Below are 20084 nucleotides of genomic sequence, written 5' to 3' on the forward strand. Positions count from 1 at the left end.
TGGCGTTATGCCTTAGCAGCACATCCGATCAGAACACGAAGTAGAGACATGTGACCCCCACTAACAACTTTTTTTTAATCACTGATAAGCATGGCCTATTCTGCCGACCGCTGCATCACTACCATCACCTTTCGTTTGTTTCCCGTGAATCACAAGCAAGGATTAATTATTCGAGCGCCACCGATCCCTTTTCCACAAAAGATGCCTTTTTGGAAAGCTCCTAGCCGCTCAGGGATTGGTGGTTTAGAATCCGACAGACAAACGTGCTATGCAAAATAAAACGATCAAACGATCATCGTGCGCGAGTGGACTCATGTGGGTCCTGTCAGATCAATGCAACGAGGACTCGTGATATCATGTTTTCACTGCCTCGGAACATGGTTCAATCGGAATGCCGCGATACGAGCCTGCAAAAAATGGGTTAGCGTGGTGTATATATGCCAACCCTTTTTTGCTGTGTAGTGACGCCTTCACAGGGTCTTCTCGACTTGGAAGTCAGAAGGCTACATTTTATTCTGCTGTGCGTTCCAATTCCGTGCGAAAGGCAGTGGGTGGCTCGCAGGTTATAGCACGTCCCCGATCAGATAATACCATATCTGTGACGAACGTCGGGGGCAAACGGTTCATGAAAACCGAATGTCCATTCTCCGGAGTGAAAATAGAAAAAATAATGAAACCTGGACTATAAAACAACGTCGACTCTGAGACAGCATCTATCGGCAGCATTCGCTCGCTCCTTGTTTCGTCCCCACTCACTCTCATAAACTTGTTCTACCCCTCCTGTTTTCATCGGCATGGATCTGCTCTTGGTCATTTGATGAGTGGCCAGTGGTGTCACTCTGTTCTGCTCTGGCATGATCCAAGGCCCCAGTACATGGCAGTTCCAATATTGAATTCGCCATTGTCATGCCTTGGTTCATAGCTAATGTAGCAGGACAGAGTGTCCCACCTTCCCTCATGATGATCAGTGTCTCGTTTATGCCTTGAAAAAATTCCCCGCCTTTTTCGATACACTGAATAAAACTCCAGATATTCAAATTTATGTAGCGAATGGTCTGTAAGTGTACATACTACAACTGACCCACAGCGTTCTACCTTACGTATACGAGTACTACAAATGTTCTTACATCTGTGGCTATCGTCGACACACGTACATGACGAGCATTAAGTACCGGAGCTGCAGTCTCGTCCTATTCTGGGGGCACGCGGGGAGCACGTCGCTGGGTACAACGATCATCATCATTACATAGCAGGCGGGTAGCTGTCAAAGCAAATAACTACAATACAACGAAAGCGAATCCGATACGACAACTAGGATGTGGCATAGAATACATATATGCGATGCATTAAAGTACTTTCATGACTTCATAATGACAATCTGGCCATGTCACTCAAAACCGTTCACAACACCCTCACAATAGAAGATACAAAACGAAGGCATTCATCAACGCTCACGCGTTCCAGTGCGTCCAGACTTGCGACGGACGAGCTTCGTACCCCTCTTACTAGATGAGCCCGTGGGCGGCGGATCCTCAGCGACGTCAAAGGTGACGCCTGGTCGGAGAACCTTGCCACGCTTCTGCTCGCGTCTCTCCGCTTCCTCCCTGTCCCGCCATTCTGTCGTCGCGATCATAGGGTCACGCACTGGTGGTGGTGCAATAGGCGGGAAGGGCGCGTGACTGACGGTCGATTGGGCGGGAGATCCCACGACCGTGTTAGTCTATGGAACGAAAAAGCTCAGCTTTATTACTATTACGAAAAAAGAAAGACGACACTACGCACCGCAGTGTTCCCGTCACACACGTCCAGAGATGCGGCTGACATCGTCCTGTTCCTTTTCGAATTCATCGTAAGGAATTTGAACGGCGTAAGCAAATTGGACCCGGATTCCTTGCGGTCCCGCGTACTAGGCTTCACGGGTGGAGCAGTGACAGGATTCGGAGATCTGCTCTTCGACCTTGGCTGAGCATGTAAAGCGCCACCATTTGCATGTGAGGAGGTAGTTGGAGCGGCAGCCTGCTGGGTATGTGGGCGTTCCTTGAGGTCCTTGGCCGGTCTCTGAGACGAAGAGACAGCCGCCGGTGGGTCAGTATGAGAACGCTGCTGATCGGTGGACGTCCTTGCTGGTGGGGAAGGAGCAGGATTTTCATACTGTTTCGACCCAGACTTGGTCCGGAACATAGAGAAGATGGCGTGCTTTTTCTTCGTGGAGTCTTTGGAGTCCGTTGATATCTGCCTTTGTCTGACAGGCATAGCAGCAGGTGGGGGCATTGGGGACTGGGCGATGGATGATGGTGTTTTCAGACCTTCAGAATCATGTGATTTCGTGCGGTCGAGGGGAGGTGGGACGACGCGAGCGCGTGACGGCGCCGGAGTGGACGGGTGTCCAGACACAGGACCTCGCACAGGTTGTGGGGGTGAAGATTTGGACGGGAATGGCTGCGATGAAGTACCGGTCGAAAGTATTGGTTGGGAGACTTTGCGAGGAGAGGGTGGATTCTGCCCTGTGGTTGAAGGTTGTCCAGTCGGTGCGGATACACTACGATGGTGTGCCTGTTGACTCGTAGTAGTTACGGTCGGACGAGTCACCGAAGTAGGTACCTGCGAGGAAGGGTTGCGGGACGCAGATGTAGTATCACGAGAACGCGATGGATCAACGTGCGAGTTTTCAGTGGTCTGAGGTTTCGTACTAAATGAGACATGAGCAGTGGAAGTAGGATGTTGAGGAGCGGACGACTGTGGGGCTGCCTGACGATTATATTGATACTTGTGGGCCTCTGCGGAAGACGACGGCTGAGTGCTAATGCCGTTCGCGGTTGATGTGGGGTATAAGCCAAGCGTGCTGGAGAGTGGAGCAGAACCATTAGCTGTTTGTGTGGTATTTACGGGGGGAGCAGCGTTCTTGCTATGGGTTGTAGATGGCGCGGCATAGCCACTCGTCGACACTGTTACGGTGGGCTTCGAAGCAGAAGAAGGTTGGCCGCTGGGGGTAGAAGCTACAGGGGGATTGTAGGACGTGGTTATCGGAGGCATAGCGCTGCTTGTATGATGGTGATTCGCAGTAGGCTGTTGAACACTATGCGTAGTTGCCGCCGCAGACTTACTTGCAAAGGCTGAAGGAGCCGTATACGCACCGGCAGACGTAGGAGGCTTGTAGGCCTGTGTCCCAGTAGCAGTATAAGCGGAGGCGGTTGCATTTTGCGATGCCGGCGTTGCAGAGGTAAAATTCCCATTTACGGGGGGAGCACTCGTAGGCTGAGAAGATGCCGTGTTGGGATGTGTAACATAAGATGTGGTATATGGAGCTGAGGACTTTGACGTGTTCTGCGCTGGATCTGTGGAGCGTGAGGCCGTGCGAGAGGCCATAGTATAAGAGGTGGAGCGTTGGGTCGGCTGCTGTAACGACGGATGGGTCTGGCTTGAGGAAAAGGATTGCTGGATGGGGGGAGCAGAAAGCGGAACGCGAGACGACGAAGTATATGTGGGAGGTGCAGAAGGCACTGTCGATGTAACCGGAGCAGATGCGGGCTCTGCAGCGCGATGCGACGGTGAGTCTTTAACTTTCGACGGAGGCGAGCTCCTATAATAACCGTGATCCATGGTTGCGGGCTTCAATGACGTCGAGGCGTAAGCTGTTTCCTGCGAGCCAGTAGGAGGGCGCGATGATGGATGTGCCGGCGCCACCGATTTCGCATTATCAACCAAGGCGTTCAAAGGAGAATCAGGTATCTTAGCAGGGGCAGCAGATGGCTGAGATTGCGATACCCGTGTCGTGCTTTGATTTGGATGGAACCCCAGTCCTACCGTCAGCGGTAACCGAGGACTGGAAGTGAGGCATGACGACGGGCTTAGGCGGTCTGGGGTCTGTCTGCGGTGCAGTAATAGATATCTGTGGCACTGTCGAGAGGTACCCTGTCTCGTTGGATTGCCAGTGTGATCGAGAAGTTGATGGAGGATCAAAGCTTGACGTCGGCATCGGCTGCCGCCCACCCTTCAAGGAAGAGGGAGACGGTTTTGTATTCCAGTCATTATCAGCGTCATCGCCGCGGACTGCAGCAGGCACCATCTCGTCTAGCCGTGTCTCAATAGCTTGCGCAGGCGAGTCCTCGAGCCCTCGTGGCGCTGGGATAGGTAACGGTGGAGGCGAAAATGAACCAGTCTCTCCTTCTGTAACCAACGGCGAGGAGAACGAAGGCGCGTGATACATGGCCGACGTGTGGGATTGCATCTGCGTTTGCATTGGCGGCTGCTGTGGTTGTTGAGACGGCAGAAGATCATTGCGACGGGCACGCTTGGGCCGCTGCTCCCGGGAAGGTTTCGTCCTTGCGTCCCGCGTGGACGCTGGGTCCGGAGGAGTCAACAGTGCATTATCGACCCGTTGGTGAGGGAGATCACCGGCCTTACTATCAGGAGTTGCGCCAACAATAGCGATGTGCGGAGGACTCATGAATCTCGGGCTCGGTTCATGCTGGTGCAGGTCGTCTCGCGACGAATGAGCCGGCGTCGATGCCTAGTAAAGTAATCAGTTTCGTACAGGCAGTAAAAAGCGTAGTGTTGACACACCTGTTTATGCCAAACTTGTGGGGAATTGTCGGCGGATGCTCCACGCGAAGTCGGTGGACGCGTCGCCACATAAGGTGGGGTACGCTGCGGAACAGACTTCATCATCGATGACTCTAAGCTTGGGTAGGCATCGTCGTCATGCAGTACTTGGCGCAGTTGAAGGTGGGCTCCATCGAGAAGTCCCGGCGGTGCTTGTTGGTCGCGCATATACTTGTCTTCGCGTGGTATTGCAATGTTCCTGGAGGACGCGGGCGTGCTCTGGGTAGTATAGGAATTCCTTACCCCTCCTTGCGATGTTAAGTGTCGCGCAGGCCGGTTGTCTTGCGAGGGATGTTGTTGGTCGGCACCGGAGGACGAGTACTGGCCATGACGCGAATGCTGTGAAGAAGAATGCATAATCTGGGGAGCAACCAGGGGAGTCGCATGGGCCATCCGTGGTCCCGATGGTGCTCGCTGCATCTGTTGGGGGCGATTATGGACGTCATGGTACGAGGCATCAATGCCAGGGTGTGCGTCTTTTGGACTCGGGTGCACAGACGAAGTATGGCCAGTGTTTGCATATCCAGAATTACCACGAACCGCTGGGGAAGGAGGCACAGAAGGATGACTCGGCGCGGAGGGCACTGCTGAGGCAAAATGTGCGACAGAAGGCGGGCGTGTAGGCGGGTCTATCGTGTGCGGACCTTGAGAGTTCGTACGGAGGGGTCGTGGTCCTCCAATAAGTGGGGTGTTATGAGCACTCGGAATCTTCTGAGCCGAACGCGAGGGTGGTCTCACGGGATAGGAGGAAGCATGGGCAGAAGAGATTGCGTTCTCCACGCCGGTTTCAGGGTGGGCACGGGCTTGTTGCGAAGCTGTACGTGACAACGAGGTAGCCGCAACTTGATTAGCCTCACGACCAGAGGCGTAAGCGCTTCCAGATGGCTCCACTCCATAAGGTTCAACACGAGGACGTGGGGCAGCGAATTGGTCTGCATGAGAACGCGGGACTTCGTAAGAATGAGCTCCAGTTTGTGCAGGTGGCTTAACGATAGCGGGGGACGTTGCGTAAAAACGAGTTGTTTCCTGTGGATCATCTGAACGTAAAGCGGATTGTGACTTAAAATGCGCGTCGTACGCTTGCGGGTCAGAAGGGCCCTGTCCCGCACGGATACTAACAAATTGTGGTACTGAAGGCCCTTGGCGGGCATCCGACGGGAGAGACTGCACGTTGTGCGAAGTGACTTGGGTCCGCGGCTGGCGAGCATTCTGTGATCCATATTTGCCCTGCAACGGCGGATGAGACCGGTCTGAATTTGATGATATATGGATTTGCCTTACCCCCTTGTCATCCTCTCTTGGGTCTAGCTGTGCGTCACGTCCACCTTTTTCTCTCGTGGTACTGGACAAGTATCCATCGTTTCTCTGTACGGCAGCCCCTGCGTGGGCCCGTTCCATGCGTTGCTACGTGTGGCTGAGAACACACTCCCGACGGGTTAAAGGAGGATATGACGTACTTTGCCAGATGGCCTCTCCGAATCGCTCCCAGAGTGAGCACCCTGGGGTTGAGCAGCAACCGATAAGCGTTTGTCATGATGCGAACGATGTGGCTTTGAGGCTTTGGTTGGAAGATACACGGGCATTACGCGAGGTGCTGGTGGAGCATTGGATGACTGTTGCTCACCACGCTGAGCTGAATTTACACCATCTGCCTGAGGATCGGCTGTGAGGTGTGCCTGCGCACCATTGATCGGGTTCTGCGCCGGTTCAGCATGTTGACGAGTCTGCGGACGCTGATGAGGAAGATCTGTGGACATATAAGACGTGCCAACGTACAGAGGACACACGGGGATCTTCAGCAAACTGTCGCCGAGAAGCACTTGGAGGGACGATGCTGTCATCGGTTCGATGCCGTCGATGCCCATTTAAACGATCTGCATGAGCAACACCCTCTGAGTCGGACTCTCTGCGATGTCTGCTCCTGCTTGGCTCCCTATAGTCCTTGTACCTCTCAGGTTCGACGGGACGGTCACGCTCCCTGTGTCGTTCTGCCCTCGAAAGGTAACGTTCTTTTTCCATCTCTGCAGGTGTGCGCTCTGTCTCTCTCGCTTTCCCTCGCTCGCGCTCGCGCTCTCGGTCCCGGTCCCGACTCCTCTCATGGACCTTGTCGTCTTCCTTGTGGCGCCTGGTGGAACTCATCTCTTGTTGAGGAGGAACCCAAATGACGTGACTAGGGTGTGCTGAACCAGGTTGTGTCGACGAGTGCGTTGCGCGTTGCTTAGCAGACCTCGGAGCTTCCGCGGCACTGGAACCCTTGTCGTAGGAGGGGTGAACACCTGGCGCAGCGGCGTGGGGGTAAGCTCGTGGGTCTGGCGCTTCTTGGTAAGTTCTCCGCGACGAGGAAGGTATTGGGGCTCCGGTTGTACCTTGTGGTGCTGGAGGTGGCTGCGAAGGCGCAGAGGTGTGATATGACGACGATTGGTGATATGGATACCCCGCAGAGGTGGAGTACTGTCTTGCTACATGGTGCGTACCACCAGCTCTACCCGTCGACGGCCCGGCTGCAGGCTGAGGATAGGATGCCTGGGGGTAGTAATGAGCCTGGTCTTGCCGGTGAGGACGACTGGAATGCCTGCTGTCGTAGTAGCGAGGATCCTGAGACTGGGTGGGGTAATGCCTCGACTCCTGTGGGTTAGTGGGAAGCGTGGATGAGCGGTGTCGCCTGCGTTCAGCTTCAGTGTCGGTGTGATATTTTTCGGAGGACTGCCAAGTTCTGTAATTAGCGTCTGCTGTCGCGGAACGGTCTTCTCGTCTTCGACTACTCATTCAGAAAGATTTATACAACGAAAAAAAGGCGAACAGGACGGTGGACGAGGGAAATCCACCAGTGGTATTTGGTAGATGGAAACAAGTAACCAAGGGATAAAGTGGTAATCGTCCCGTCGACATGAGGCAGTCGACCCTACGGCACAATGAAATCTCCTTGCTGTGCTTACGTTCAAGTCAGTGTGCTTCCGCTGCTGCCCAGCACTTTTTCGAGTGGGAAATTACACGTCAAACACCATGCTGGAAGTAAACCAATGGACATATTCGATGGTTCGTTACATCGCCCAAGGATTCCAGATGCGGCACCGCTTGCCAGCTGTCTACTGCCGAAGGCCTTGATTCCGCCAACCAACGCCTTTGAACTACCTCTTCACAACTTATTAGACACGCTGATAAGCTCTTCTACCGGGCGCTTCGCGTCAACGGGCATGTGCAGGTCGCGCCCTTTCATGATTCCAGCTATCAATCACACGCGTGTTCTCGTCACATCGAAAGAGCTATGCACTCTTCGCACGGATTCTCATTTGGAGTAACTGTATCCCATAGCTAATAGTACTACGAATGTTCGCCAACACAACGTATGCAACGATGACCTAGTCAAGGTCCATCGTCACCCAAGAATGGAGTGGGCATCGTCGGTGGTATTTTGGAGGATTGCTCCTGCATCACCCTCGCACCAGCACGGAACGAGGGCGAAAACCAAAAAAAAACCAGCCAACCTGATCTTACACGATTTTGACTCATTACCCGACAGTACACAGCGGAAAGGCTGTTCGGTGGCCATCAGAGACCACCCTGTCGAGACAATCTAAGGATCGTGTAGAAAGAAAAGCATAACTTACTTGTCACGCGTCGACAACTATGGAAAAGGGATTGGCTGTGTCGAGAACGAGGAACCAGCGAAACGAATTTATAGCCTGGGCGGAGGGGTACCCCGTGTGCTTACGCAATCAATGTAGTCTCACCGATATTCCCACACAGTCAGTTGTCCCGACCTTCTCATCAGCTGTGACCCATCCCAGCGATAATAGCCAGTCTCGTTGTACGTCTGGTCGCACTGACCATTTTCTGACTTGCATAGCCAAGGTATTCCTCAGCCAAACCAAGTTCTCTGTATTTGGTTAGCCACCAACACATCAACAACCTCTGCAGCTGTGCACTCATCTCTTTTACCCGCCCGCAGAGCGATACCATGGAAATGCTTGACGAAAAAATGAACGGCGGCCCACCAATGGAGATCATCGATGACGTCGTCTCTGTCCACGATCGTCAGTCTTGCGTCCTCCGATATAAAGATGTCCCTTGTTGATATTCCTGCAGATGAGGCTTTCGCTGCGAAACACTTGCCGGACTTGGGCCACGATGTCAAGGACTTCCAGGTCTACACATGGAGACTGTCAAACTGGAAAAAACTGGAGAAGAAGCTAACCAGTCCAGAGTTCGATTGTGGTGGCCATAAATGGTCCGTGCCTTAGCTTCCAACCTAACGACGCTCTCTTGACACCGAGCCTATCCGCAGGCGTATTCTATTATTTCCTTTCGGAAATTCCAATGCTCCACCCAATGACACCGTATCAGTATACCTCGACTATGCAGAACCCAAGAAAGCCCCAGAAGGCTGGCATGCCTGCGCTCAGTTTGCCTTGGTTATCTCAAACATTCATGATCCCTCAATCTACACTGTCAGCCGTAAGCGTCCTCTTCCTTCTTTGTCCTAGATCAACCACTGAGTTTTTATTGCCGTAGATGCTCACCACCGTTTCATCGCGGAGGAGTGTGACTGGGGTTTTACTCGCTTCAGCGAACTGCGCAAATTATTCAACATCCAGGAGGGTCATCTTCGACCGACAATCGAAGAAGAGTCCGCTGACGTCACTGTCTTCGTCCGCGTTCTCGAAGATCCTACCGGTGTTCTGTGGCATAACTTCGTCAAGTAAGTGGTTGTCGCATCATTTCCTACACTCCTTCACTAAGGATCATCGAAGCTACGACTCCAAGAAGGAAACTGGATACGTTGGTTTGAAAAATCAAGGCGCAACATGTTACATGAACTCTCTACTTCAATCACTTTACTGCACACGATATTTCAGGAAGGCAAGTAACTAACCCTGCTCGCCATACGCCGGAGTTTGACGGCCCTTTGATGCTAGGCTGTTTACCAAATCCCAACTGAAGACGAGCTTCCAATCGAAAGCGTTTCTCTCGCACTACAACGAGTATTCTATCACCTACAAACATCGGACCAACCAGTTGGTGAGTGTTACCCTCCACTCAAGACCTGCGCCGCTCACCTCGGGTCAGGTACGACAGAGTTAACAAAGTCGTTCGGGTGGAAGTCGAACGACTCCTTCTATCAACATGATGTCCAGGAGTTCAATCGTGTTCTGCAGGACAACCTAGAGTCCAAAATGAAGGTCGGTACGCCGCATCCGTGTTTACTTGCCAGATTTGAACCTTGGGTACAGGGCACCAAGGCGGAGGGCGCAATAGCCAAGCTATTTGTGGGAAAAATGAAGAGCTACATTAAATGTGTTAATGTTGACTACGAATCATCAAAAATCGAGGAGTTCAAGGGTACGTTTTCATCATGTGCACACCTTCTCGAACATGTAGCTGAGGTCAGGGTCAGACATTCAACTGAATGTCAAGGGGATGAAAAACTTGTACGAGTCGTTCAGATACTATGTTGCAGAGGAAACAATGGAAGGGGAGAACAAGTATCAAGCAGAGGGTTTCGGACTTCAGGATGCTAAGAAGGGCATCATCTTCGAGTCTTTCCCTCCTGTGCTCCATCTACAGCTTAAGCGCTTTGAATACGATATTCAGCGTGATGCTATGGTCAAGGTCAGTGTTTCGAAGCCATCCCGTATCTTTGCTCACCAGCTTCTTAGATCAATGACCGCCACGAATTCCCCTTCGAGATCGACCTAGCTGAATTCATTGATGACGCTTCGCCAGTCGGGTCGGAATCGTGGCTGTACAGACTGTGTGGCGTGTTGGTGCACTCTGGGGACGTCAATGGCGGCCACTACTTTGCACTGATCAAACCGGACCGCGAGACGCGATGGCTCAAGTTTGATGATGACCGTGTTACCCCCGTAACAGACCGCGAGGTCTTGGAAGAGAATTACGGCGGCGAACCACTTAACGGTCACCTTTACCCGATGCAACGCAACCAGCTTAGGACCATGAAACGTTTCACGAATGCGTACATGTTGGTATATGTTCGTGACGCTATGATTGACGAGGTGCTGGCACCCTTTAAGGAGGAAGATACACCTGCCCATCTCAGTATGTCCTTCGTGCCAATCGTCCACGTTGTTTGCTCAACTTTGTCCAGAACGCCGATTGGACGAGGAACGTCTCCATATGGAAGCCAAGAGAAGGGAACGCGAGGAACAGCACCTGTTCCTGACTGCCAAGGTCTGTAGTTATCTCATTCCCTTTACGGCTATTTAACACCAAAGTAGGTGATCACAGACGATACTTTTGCTCGCCACGAAGGCTTCGACTTGGCTACGTTTGATGAGAAGAACTGGCCGCAATCGGACTTGCCCACCTTCCGCGTCCTGAAACAAGAGACATACAGCGTGTTCAAGTCGCGAGTTGCAGCGCACTTTGAGCTCCCCGACAACAAGGTCCGGTTGTGGGTTCTCGTCAATAGACAAAATAAGACCGTACGTCCCGACACACCCATTCCGGAGAACGAGCCAGCACTCAGTGCGTGTATGATTCTCTCGGTGGCCTACGGTTTGTCTTACGTTCTGCCCTATTCTCAGCTGTTGAAGTGATTCGCAACAACATGGCTGCGAGACAGAATGATCTGCGTCTGTACCTTGATATAATACCAGACCCAAGCAAAGTGCGTCGCTCCCTTTTGCGGTCGGTTTCTTTGTCTCATGGTGTATCGTAGCCCGATCCCCCGCCAGGACACATCATGATATTCCTCAAGCACTTTGACACATCAAAACAGACATTGTTTGGTGTCGGGAAGGTGCTCGTGTCGCGGAACAGCAAGGTGCAAGACCTTCATCCCATGATCAATGAGCGTATGAGGTGGACACCGGGTACTCCTTTGCGGTTGTACGAGGTAGATTTCATTTCGTACGGTGCTGTTTTGGCGGGGCATTAACCAACGACCGCCAGGAAATCAAACCCAGCATGATTGAGTTGATGAAGCCCAAGATCACGTTTGCTCAGAGTGAGATTCAGGACGGAGATGTCATTTGTTTCCAGGTTGAGCAAGCAGAGAAGGAGTAAGTCCTTCGTATATTGCTAACTTTATCCTTAACCAGTTGTACAACAGACTCCATGACCTCGAGATTCAGGGCCTTTACTCGAACCCTATTCAATTCTACGATTTCCTCCAAAACCGTGTGATGATTTTCTTCCGCCCCAGGTATGAGGAACCGGACTGTGATCACCCCGAATTCAGCCTCGTACTTAGCAAGAAACACAATTATGACACAGTAACACATCTTGGTCCTTAACCTCCCCATTGTCTCATTGTCTCATCAGATGTCTCAAAGAGCCGGCGAATATTTACGGCATGACCCTATCAAGTTGCGGTTCACCACCACTCACGCGGCTAACGGGGCTCCGAAGGCGGTCCTCAAGCGGTCCCTCAATCAAAGTATAGCGGATTTCATGGGATCGGCTTATGTGAGCCCGACGACGACGGTGATCTTGTACGAGAAACTGGATGTCAGTATCGTTGAACTGGAGACGAAGAGGAGTCTGAAGATCATCTGGACGGGCATCCACAACCGCGAGGAGGCAACCTATCCATTCTTGCTACCGAAAACGAGCATGATACATGAACTGGCCGACCATTTGGCGAAGGGAGTGACACTGACACCTGGAGGAACGAATAAGATACGGGTGTTCGAGGTTTCCAAGGACGGGAAGACACAGAAGGAGTTTACGGGTTCAGAGATGATTGGAAATATCCCTGACCCGGTGGAGCTGTATGCGGAGGTATGGGCATTTACATATGCGTACGGTTATGGTGTGATTGACTGGGTCATTCAGGAAATCCCGAGAGAAGAATTTGAAGCCTCGGAGATGGACAAGGTGATTAGTGTGTTCCACTTCCACAAGGAGGTATCGCGGACGCACGGTGTACCATTCCGTTTCGTCGTCAAACCTGTAAGTCGTGCCCCCACCTCGATTATGTTTCTTGAACTTGACCACGGTTATAATACTTGCAGCAAGAGAGGTTTGCTGACACGAAGAAACGTCTACAAGCGCGATTAGGCGTCTCAGACAAGGAATTTTCGAAATTTAGGTTTGCCCTCATACAAGTTGCAACATTCAAGCAACCATCGTATATTGAAGATGGTGACCCTATAATCTTCCTTCTCCATGACTACAGTTGACTGACTGTATGACAGAGGACATCATATATGATCACAAGTTCGCACCCGAAGACTGTCTCGGCCTTGATCACGTTGACAGGTCGGGCAAGGGGCGGCTGGGTGCTGGCGAGAAGGCTATCGTTATCCGAGGTTGACAAGTTCTGTAGTTGTACGATGGAGACGGATCATGTTCCGACGTATTGTCTTATAATCTTACGCATTGTACTTTTTTTTCTGGCTCAATCTACATCGATTCCTCTAGTGCAAGGTGCTAGGAAGCAACTCTTACAAAGACCAACGATATTATCCCAACGCTCAGTCGAGGAAATGAATATAATAACGGACGGGTATATAGTCCCTGGACCAGTCTACTTACGCTTCCTGTTCTTCCTAGGCTGTGGTACAACTGAGATGGGATTATGCTGAATTCCCAAAAGCACCTACCGATTTTGATGGGGACCGCGTGGGTTCACCCTCCCCATCACTCGATACGACACTCTGGGGACGGCCAGTGCCAGGTGGAGTGAGTCCTCCTAGAGGTTTTTCTGGCATTGACGTTGGTGCTGGGCGGCCTTGGACCTGAGTTTTTGCTTGCGCCTGTGCTTGTGCGTGCGCTTGCATAGCTGCCAACACAGCCGCTGGTGGAAGTGAACCGGGAGGGGATGGTCCAGTCCATTGTCATTTGGTTAAGAGCAGGGAGCTCGATGGCCTTGCCAACCTTGCCATATTGTTGCTCTGTTGCCTGACAGTCAGGTCCCCTCGTGAATTGTATGTACCGTGGAAATAAAACTGGCCTTTTCTCGCTCTCGCCGCCGATGTATCTTCATAAATACCCCGCATTTTCTCGTTTGCCAGCATTTCCCCTGCAGTTTGGAAGATGAGGCCTCCCCAGCCCTCCACGAAGGTGTTTGCCTCTGCAACGACCTCCAAGATCTCAGCCTCGAGTTCCTTCTCCGCTTGTAACAAGCTATTCCATAGATCGTCGCCGATCGAACCCTTCTGGAGTAGGTTCTGTAGCGCTGGTTTGTCCTCGCGTAATTTGACTACACGGCTCACGTCCGTCATGGCGCGTCGGAGAAGAGCTGCTTTGAGGAGCGCTTCGTGTACAGGAGGATCTGACTGCTGAAGAAGAGTAACGTAGACATCTCGTTCTGGATGGGACGAGAAATATGGCTCGTATAACTTTCCTGTGAGGATGAAGTTATCCTGCCACGTTTATACTTCCGCGAGAAAGAGATGAAGATTTCGGAGGTGCGTACCTGTGTTGCGTTTTCTGTAAAAGTGGGAGAATACGAGTAAACTGCCGATGACTATACCGACGTAGAGGACTGGGACGAGCACGGAGGCCATGTTACCAGGAAAGACGCGGAGCCTCAGTGCTTCAAAGCCTTGCAAGGCCACGCGCGGAAGGTTATTTGTGTCTGTTTGGTTGTGCTCTGGAGGTGGTTCAGAGCGGGCCGGCGAGGCTGATTTCGACTATCTCTTTCTAAATTCCCATCTAACGCCACTAATCTTAACGTGTCCTTCAGGTTGAGAACATTATAGGCATGCATCGGAGTCCGCATCGCCTCACGAATGATGGTAGGGATCTGCCTGCCGATGATTTCTGCGTCTCTAAAAGGCATCCGCTTTCATGGTATTACATATGAGCATCCCGGAGTGTCGCGAGATGCTGCCGGCGAAGAGGAGATGGCTCTCAGGAGCATACTACGGCGCTCGATGATTAGCGAGGTCCTAACCCTTCAACAGAGTCATATGTTCTCGGCAGAACTCGGTTAACTTCTGAGTTTCGTTGAAGAGCTGGTAGACTCGTGCGTTTACAGTTAACCCCACGGAAGGCTTGACGCTTGAGCAGTTTGCCGAAGACCCTGCATCTCATGACCCCGCTTAGAATGGGCGTGGCAACATTGAATCACGACAGCACGTTCCAGTTACGAATGGGGGATCAAGGAGACCGAATATTGGACGTACACCCACTGGAAGACTGCATTGATCTTGTCGCGAAACTCCCAACTCTCGGGCTGGCAACGCGCATATACCATATCGTGTATCACCCCTAGCCGGTCACTTGCACCTGGCATTGATAAGAACTTCGATCTTCCCAGTGATAACGAGAGCGTGATCTAGTTTCTGCGCTTGTCGATGGCTCTGCACGGCGTGGTAACGCCTCCGCCCATACATCTCGTACGTCTATTCGGGACCCGCGCTCTCCTGATCATTCCAGTATCCCTGGTCTTCGTCTCTTTGCTCATACCATTTACTCACGGTGGCATTTAAAATGGTTATCGTTCATTCCATTCTTGCCCCAAACGTTCCATTCCAACTGTCTGCAATAACCTGCCTGCAGGGGAACAAACTCTACATCGTATATGACTCACCTTTCCCATGTGGAGTACACCTTCTGAATCGCCATCCCTCTGAGAGACCAAAAAAGGATTTAAGTGTACTCCATCTCTATAAGAAACTGATCGCGCCCATCCATCTTCCAGCAGTCTATACATTGATCCCTTCAATTACAGGCCACCTCTCGCTTTCAGTCGCGCTCCGATTATACATATATTTCATCGCGGGTGGGTTGGTTCTGTAATCTGTTATCGATAATATTGTTAATAAGGTCCATATTAGTGAAGGTTCTTACTCTCGTAATGGTACAACTGGGTGATCATGAATTCTCACGCAAAGTCTTTGCTCCGTTCCATCGCCGTGCCATCATTCCTCTGATCACGGCCAATGAGGTCGTGCCGACAGACACGAGTGGGAATCTTCCAAATCTCCATAATGTCCAAGGCGACATCTTCCAATTTCCGAAGGTGAATATTCACTTTGTTCAGCGTTCATTACCCATGCAACAACACAACTAGAAAGTTGAAGCCTTCATCTTCTTTCGTATCAACGATGTTTCCAATTTCAAGAAAGCTCTATCTTCATTTGTGCCCACGACAGCTGCCGGGGTTGTCGAACATCTAAAAGCTATCTGTAAAGAAAAACTCGGAAACAATCAGAAATTACCGATCATTTTTCAGCAGATCGCCTTTACCCGGGCTGGTCTTAATTTGCTTGGCTTAACAGGGAAGACTGGCGACGGACGGTTCGACGTATTCTGCATGAGGGATAACAAAACCATGCTCGGTGACAGAATGCAATGGGACAAGGTATTCGACAAACCGGGCTTTGATCCCATCCATGGTACCGCCAACGTTGACCGAGGTGCCCTACATGGTGTAGTTGTCATTGCTGCGTGTGGTGTGTGTCAAATCCACCGCTTTTCACCGCAAGGTCACTTCACGCGATTTTGCAGACCCTGAGAAGGTTCAGGAAGGTGTAAAGGCAGCTTCCGAGTTATTTTCTGAAACGATCGACGTTCGAGAAGTAATTGAAGGTAAAACAAGGCCTGGCGAGATGGATGGACATGAACATTTCGGTTACATGGACGGAATTTCTCAGCCTGCTATGCGGTGTGTTTCAGACTGAGATCTTAATATTGGGAGACTAACTTCATGCGCAGCGGTCTTATCTGTCCGTGTCCTGGCCAAACCGAAGTTGATGTAGGCGTCCTGATCACAGGATATGAAGGTGATCCGGTTCGTGAAAACCGCCCGACTTGGGGCAAAGACGGAACCTTTATGGTGTTCAAAAAACTTGAACAAGATGTACCCGGGTTTAATGAGTATAAGCTGAAGAACGGCCCACGCTGGAGAGAGTTTGTGCCACCAGTGCTCGCGGAACCAAGCCAAAACCTTACGGATAAGGAGGGTGCTGAGCTCTTTGGTGCAAGACTATTTGGGAGATTCCAATCGGTAAATGCAAGTTCTTACCATCTTTACCTCTGATTCATTGTTTCGTCAGGGAGCTCCACTGCCGCTATGCCCGGTCTTTGATGACCCCGAGTTAGCTAAGGATAAGAACAGGAATAATAACTTCGACTATTCGATTATAGGCATCCCTGAGCCGACGGATAAATTCTGTCCCTTCACTGCTCATATGCGCAAAGTTAATCCCCGCAACCTGGGCCCGTACCTGGACAAGAAGTTCATAGAATCCTCGTCCATTCTCCGAACAGGTATTCCATATGGCGACGAGGTGAGGTAACCTCTACGAGCAGCAGTGCTTTTATAACAGTACAACGGTGATTGGTTTAGCTCCCGGCACAGACACCACGGGGTCTCCTATTTGTCTGTTACCAATCTAATCTGGACTCGGGATTCGTTCGCCAAACCGTCGGGTTTGCTAACAACGTATATTTTCCTCCCACATCACTCGTTCCTCAACGGCACAGTTAGTGTTAGTAGCACTCTTGCTTGAACTGCCCCTAACGGAATTTCACTAGGACAAGACTCTATCATAAGCGGTCCGGATGAACCGTATAGTGTATTCCTCAGGCTCAGTAATGGAGAGGGTCCGACTATTGCTATAGAAGGACAGGCCACTACGCAGCCTAGTACTACTAACCCCCCAGGCGTTCCCCCGCAGTTCTACATCACGTCCAGAGGGGGAGAGTACTTTTTTGTACCTTCTGTCTCGACTCTCAACGTGATTTCTGGAAATACGTGAGATGACGGAGGGTTGTAGTGCGACACAACGTACAATAGCGATAGCAGTATTTTAAATCAAAGACGCGAAAGCAGTTCTGGTCTATGGGGACCTTCTCGCTCCCCCTCTACTGTTTCTGTAGGCACTGATGACCTTGTAAACACGGTACTTGATCAAATAAACTCAAACAAGGGCATGCCTGCTATCCGGGATGACCCGGGTCTTCGGAATGCAGAGCGCGCCGACCACTTGTGGGATGGAGTGACGCTGATTTTTTTCCGGGGGACCTTGTTCGGACACTATTGTCGGGAGCCACGGAGTACAGTACCATACTATTAGTCTTATTGACACGTCTTCCTCTCTCGCCATGTTCAAACGCGTCGCCTTCCAATCGTATACCTCTGTAACGGGTAACCTAGCCCGTAATGCTGGATGCCGTCGTCTGGCTTCGACGAAAGTGAGGCACAACGAGGTTTGGTCTTGGTTTTCACTGTCGCTTATACATATTCTTCGCACAGACACTGGAGGAGACACTCCGAGAAGTCATACCGCCGAAGCAGGAACAGCTGAAGAAACTGGTCAGTATTTTGTGCAGTGTTCTGGAGCGAACTCCACTTGATGATGATCCACCCTCCCGCCTTAGAAAGCAGAACATGCGCAGACAGTGGTCGGCGACGTCAAGGTACAATTCCCCAAAGTTCCGGCTCTTACACTGTTATTGACGTGTTGTTCAGGTTGAGAACATTATCGGAGGCATGAGAGGGATCAAGGCAATGCTCTGGGAAGCTTCTGTTCTTGACCCCGTTGAGGTCCGCATTGTCTCGCGAATAATGACGGGGACCTTGTCTGCTGATGTCTCGGTCTCTAGGGTATCCGCTTCCACGGTATGAGTATTCCAGAGTGTCGCGAGGTGCTGCCCCCTGCACCCGGCGGAAAGGAGATGACTCCCGAGAGCATGCTGTGGCTCTTGATGACTGGCAAGGTCCCAACCCCTCAACAGAGCCAACAGCTTTCAGCAGAACTCGCTGAAAAGGGAGAACTCCCGAGTTTCGTTGAAAAACTCGTAGACTCGTGCGTATATTCCCCAAATTCCGACCTTAATTAACTGCACAGAGTATTGATGTTCAAACAGTTTCCCAAAGACCCTGCATCCCATGACCCAGCTAAGTATGGGTGTAGCAGCATTGAATCACGACAGCGCGTTCCAGGCAGCTTACGAACGTGGGATCAAGAAGACCGAATACTGGGCCCCCACGCTGGAAGACTGTATTAATCTTGTCGCGAAGCTCCCATCTTTGGCAGCGCGCATATACCGTAACGTGTATTATCCTGACCGGCCACTTGCACCCATTGATAAGAATTTGGACCTTACCGGTAAGCATGACGACTGGCCAAACATGTTCACGGTGCCGCGGCTGACTATGCTCATGCTCAGGCAATTACTCCAACATGCTTGGTTTCGGTAACAATGAGAACATGACCGAGTATCTGCGTTTGTACATTGCCCTACACGGCGATCATGAGGGTGGTAATGCCTCTGCCCATACATCTCGTACGTCTATACACCCTTGATGACAGTTGGTCTGTCGGATTGAGTGCCTTACAGACCTGGTGGGCTCTACACTTGCCGATCCCTACCTTGCGTACTCCGCTGCTCTCAATGCCCTTGCCGGTCCACTGCATGGGTTCGTTATCTCGAAGCAAATATTGGAACAAACGCTGCTCACTTTTATCTACAGCCTCGCCAATCAGGAAGTGTTGAGATGGCAGATTGCCATGCAAAAAGAGATCGGTGACACTATTACTCACGACAACATCAAGGAATACCTCTGGGGGACCCTCAAGAGCGGTAGAGTTGTTCCAGGGTACATGACATAAATATATGGTGCCCCAGTGGAGATCTTACTTTTGACAGGTACGGTCATGGCGTCCTGAGGAACCCTGACCCTCGCTTCGTCGCCCTTCAAGATTTCTGCAAGACCAGGCCAGATCTTCAAGCAAGCCCTACTATCCAGCTTGTGCAGCAGGTGAATCCACATGCCGGCCCGATGTTTGCGTGGCTCACATTCGCATTCAGACCGCCGAGGTTGCTCCAGAAGTGCTGAAGGAGCACGGCAAGGTCAGTCTATACACTTGGATCCTCGTTTGTGATTTTACCGCTTGTTCAGACCTAAGAACCCCTACCCGAATGTCGACGCCGCATCAGGTACGTTCTCCATTATTTGCTGGTATGTATGTCTTATCAAAGATGTTGTGTAGGTTGTGTGCTGTACCACTACGGCCTAACAGAGTTCAAGGTAATCTTGCGCAGTTCCCAGGTTGTGTACCTTGTGCTAAACGCTTGTTCTTGAAGTACTATACCGTCATCTTTGGCGTTTCAAGAGGTGAGTCCGTTTTATACTCACGCACTTGTGGTTCTGTAATATCAACCTTCCCTCGTAGCTCTGGGTGCCGTGACCCAACTTGTGTGGGCGAGAGGTGAGCCGTGGAAATCTTGCGCTATCCTGCGCAAACGAATGCTGAATGCGCGTTGTCGCAGCTCTTGGATTGCCTATCGAACGGCCGAAGTGTGAGTTTTTTCCGCGTAGTTCTATCTCTTATCTAGGGATCCTTCTTCCGGGACGTCATCTGATTGTGTTATTGCCATTTCATCTTGATAACCTCGCTAAATCTTTTTTTTCTAGCGTACTCTATGGACGCGCTGGAGAAATTGATCAAGAACTGATAATGATCCCGTCGCTCCACCGGTTGAGAAGGATAGGTTGGTCACAGCACGGTCTGATGCACCTGATGATGTCTTGTATGCTATCCCTACACTGCACGCTATAG

General features: G+C 51.2%; 6 protein-coding genes across 6 annotated transcripts; 3 read left to right on the forward strand and 3 right to left on the reverse strand.

The window, feature by feature from the left end:
• Window positions 1-1444: 1444 nt before the first annotated feature.
• Window positions 1445-2274, reverse strand: F5J12DRAFT_715286 (uncharacterized protein; the record flags this gene model as incomplete). Its single annotated transcript, XM_051740941.1, has 2 exons — window positions 1445-1720; window positions 1783-2274. Coding segments are annotated over 2 exons (768 nt in total), but the record flags the coding sequence as incomplete, so codon positions are not given.
• Window positions 2275-5229: 2955 nt separating this feature from the next.
• F5J12DRAFT_396032 (uncharacterized protein) lies at window positions 5230-7582 on the reverse strand. Its single transcript, XM_051739220.1, has 5 exons — window positions 6379-7582; window positions 6060-6326; window positions 5884-6006; window positions 5681-5829; window positions 5230-5628 (listed from the first exon to the last, which is right to left on the reverse strand). The coding sequence occupies exons 1-5, from the start codon at window positions 7366-7368 to the stop codon at window positions 5337-5339; spliced, it is 1821 nt and encodes a 606-aa protein (XP_051603850.1). The 5' UTR covers window positions 7369-7582; the 3' UTR covers window positions 5230-5336.
• Window positions 7583-8560: 978 nt separating this feature from the next.
• On the forward strand, window positions 8561-12880 carry F5J12DRAFT_903721 (uncharacterized protein; the record flags this gene model as incomplete). The annotated part of the gene is made up of 20 exons (XM_051748441.1): window positions 8561-8636; window positions 8689-8830; window positions 8888-9057; window positions 9115-9301; window positions 9354-9462; window positions 9519-9621; window positions 9670-9782; window positions 9834-9942; window positions 9998-10212; window positions 10260-10659; window positions 10709-10791; window positions 10839-11088; window positions 11148-11230; window positions 11282-11458; window positions 11515-11624; window positions 11675-11837; window positions 11887-12345; window positions 12400-12516; window positions 12579-12708; window positions 12762-12880. 20 exons carry the CDS (start codon window positions 8561-8563, stop codon window positions 12878-12880), a joined length of 3315 nt encoding a protein of 1104 aa, XP_051603851.1.
• Window positions 12881-13093: 213 nt separating this feature from the next.
• Window positions 13094-14075, reverse strand: F5J12DRAFT_903722 (Pre protein translocase subunit Sec66-domain-containing protein; the record flags this gene model as incomplete). Its single annotated transcript, XM_051748442.1, has 4 exons — window positions 13094-13120; window positions 13170-13363; window positions 13502-13912; window positions 13985-14075. 4 exons carry the CDS (start codon window positions 14073-14075, stop codon window positions 13094-13096), a joined length of 723 nt encoding a protein of 240 aa, XP_051603852.1.
• Window positions 14076-15370: 1295 nt separating this feature from the next.
• Window positions 15371-17276, forward strand: F5J12DRAFT_889315 (uncharacterized protein; the record flags this gene model as incomplete). The annotated part of the gene is made up of 7 exons (XM_051747316.1): window positions 15371-15535; window positions 15587-15968; window positions 16024-16180; window positions 16231-16522; window positions 16572-16805; window positions 16865-17000; window positions 17053-17276. The coding sequence occupies 7 exons, from the start codon at window positions 15371-15373 to the stop codon at window positions 17274-17276; spliced, it is 1590 nt and encodes a 529-aa protein (XP_051603853.1).
• A 346-nt stretch (window positions 17277-17622) lies between these two features.
• Window positions 17623-19980, forward strand: F5J12DRAFT_889316 (citrate synthase-like protein; the record flags this gene model as incomplete). Its single annotated transcript, XM_051747317.1, has 17 exons — window positions 17623-17712; window positions 17774-17833; window positions 17899-17937; window positions 17990-18064; window positions 18124-18326; window positions 18388-18629; window positions 18691-18807; window positions 18862-18940; window positions 18995-19120; window positions 19171-19282; window positions 19333-19374; window positions 19431-19461; window positions 19515-19552; window positions 19609-19639; window positions 19698-19733; window positions 19795-19824; window positions 19940-19980. 17 exons carry the CDS (start codon window positions 17623-17625, stop codon window positions 19978-19980), a joined length of 1392 nt encoding a protein of 463 aa, XP_051603854.1.
• Window positions 19981-20084: the final 104 nt, after the last annotated feature.

The sequence above is a fragment of the Pisolithus orientalis genome (assembly GCF_024613125.1).
Source record: "Pisolithus orientalis strain OTSU chromosome Unknown F5J12scaffold_4, whole genome shotgun sequence".
NCBI classification, from domain to species: Eukaryota; Fungi; Basidiomycota; class Agaricomycetes; order Boletales; family Pisolithaceae; genus Pisolithus; species Pisolithus orientalis.

Coding starts and splice junctions, on each gene's coding strand:
- F5J12DRAFT_396032 (XM_051739220.1), bottom strand. CDS start 7,368: ATGAGTAGTCGAAGACGAGAAGACCGTTCCGCGACAGCAGACGCTAAT. Junction 6,327..6,378: donor AAGATCCCCGTGTGTCCTCT/GTACGTTGGCAC, acceptor CAGCGTCCGCAG/ACTCGTCAACATGCTGAACC. Junction 5,830..5,883: donor CAAGAGAGGATGACAAGGGG/GTAAGGCAAATC, acceptor CCGCCGTTGCAG/GGCAAATATGGATCACAGAA.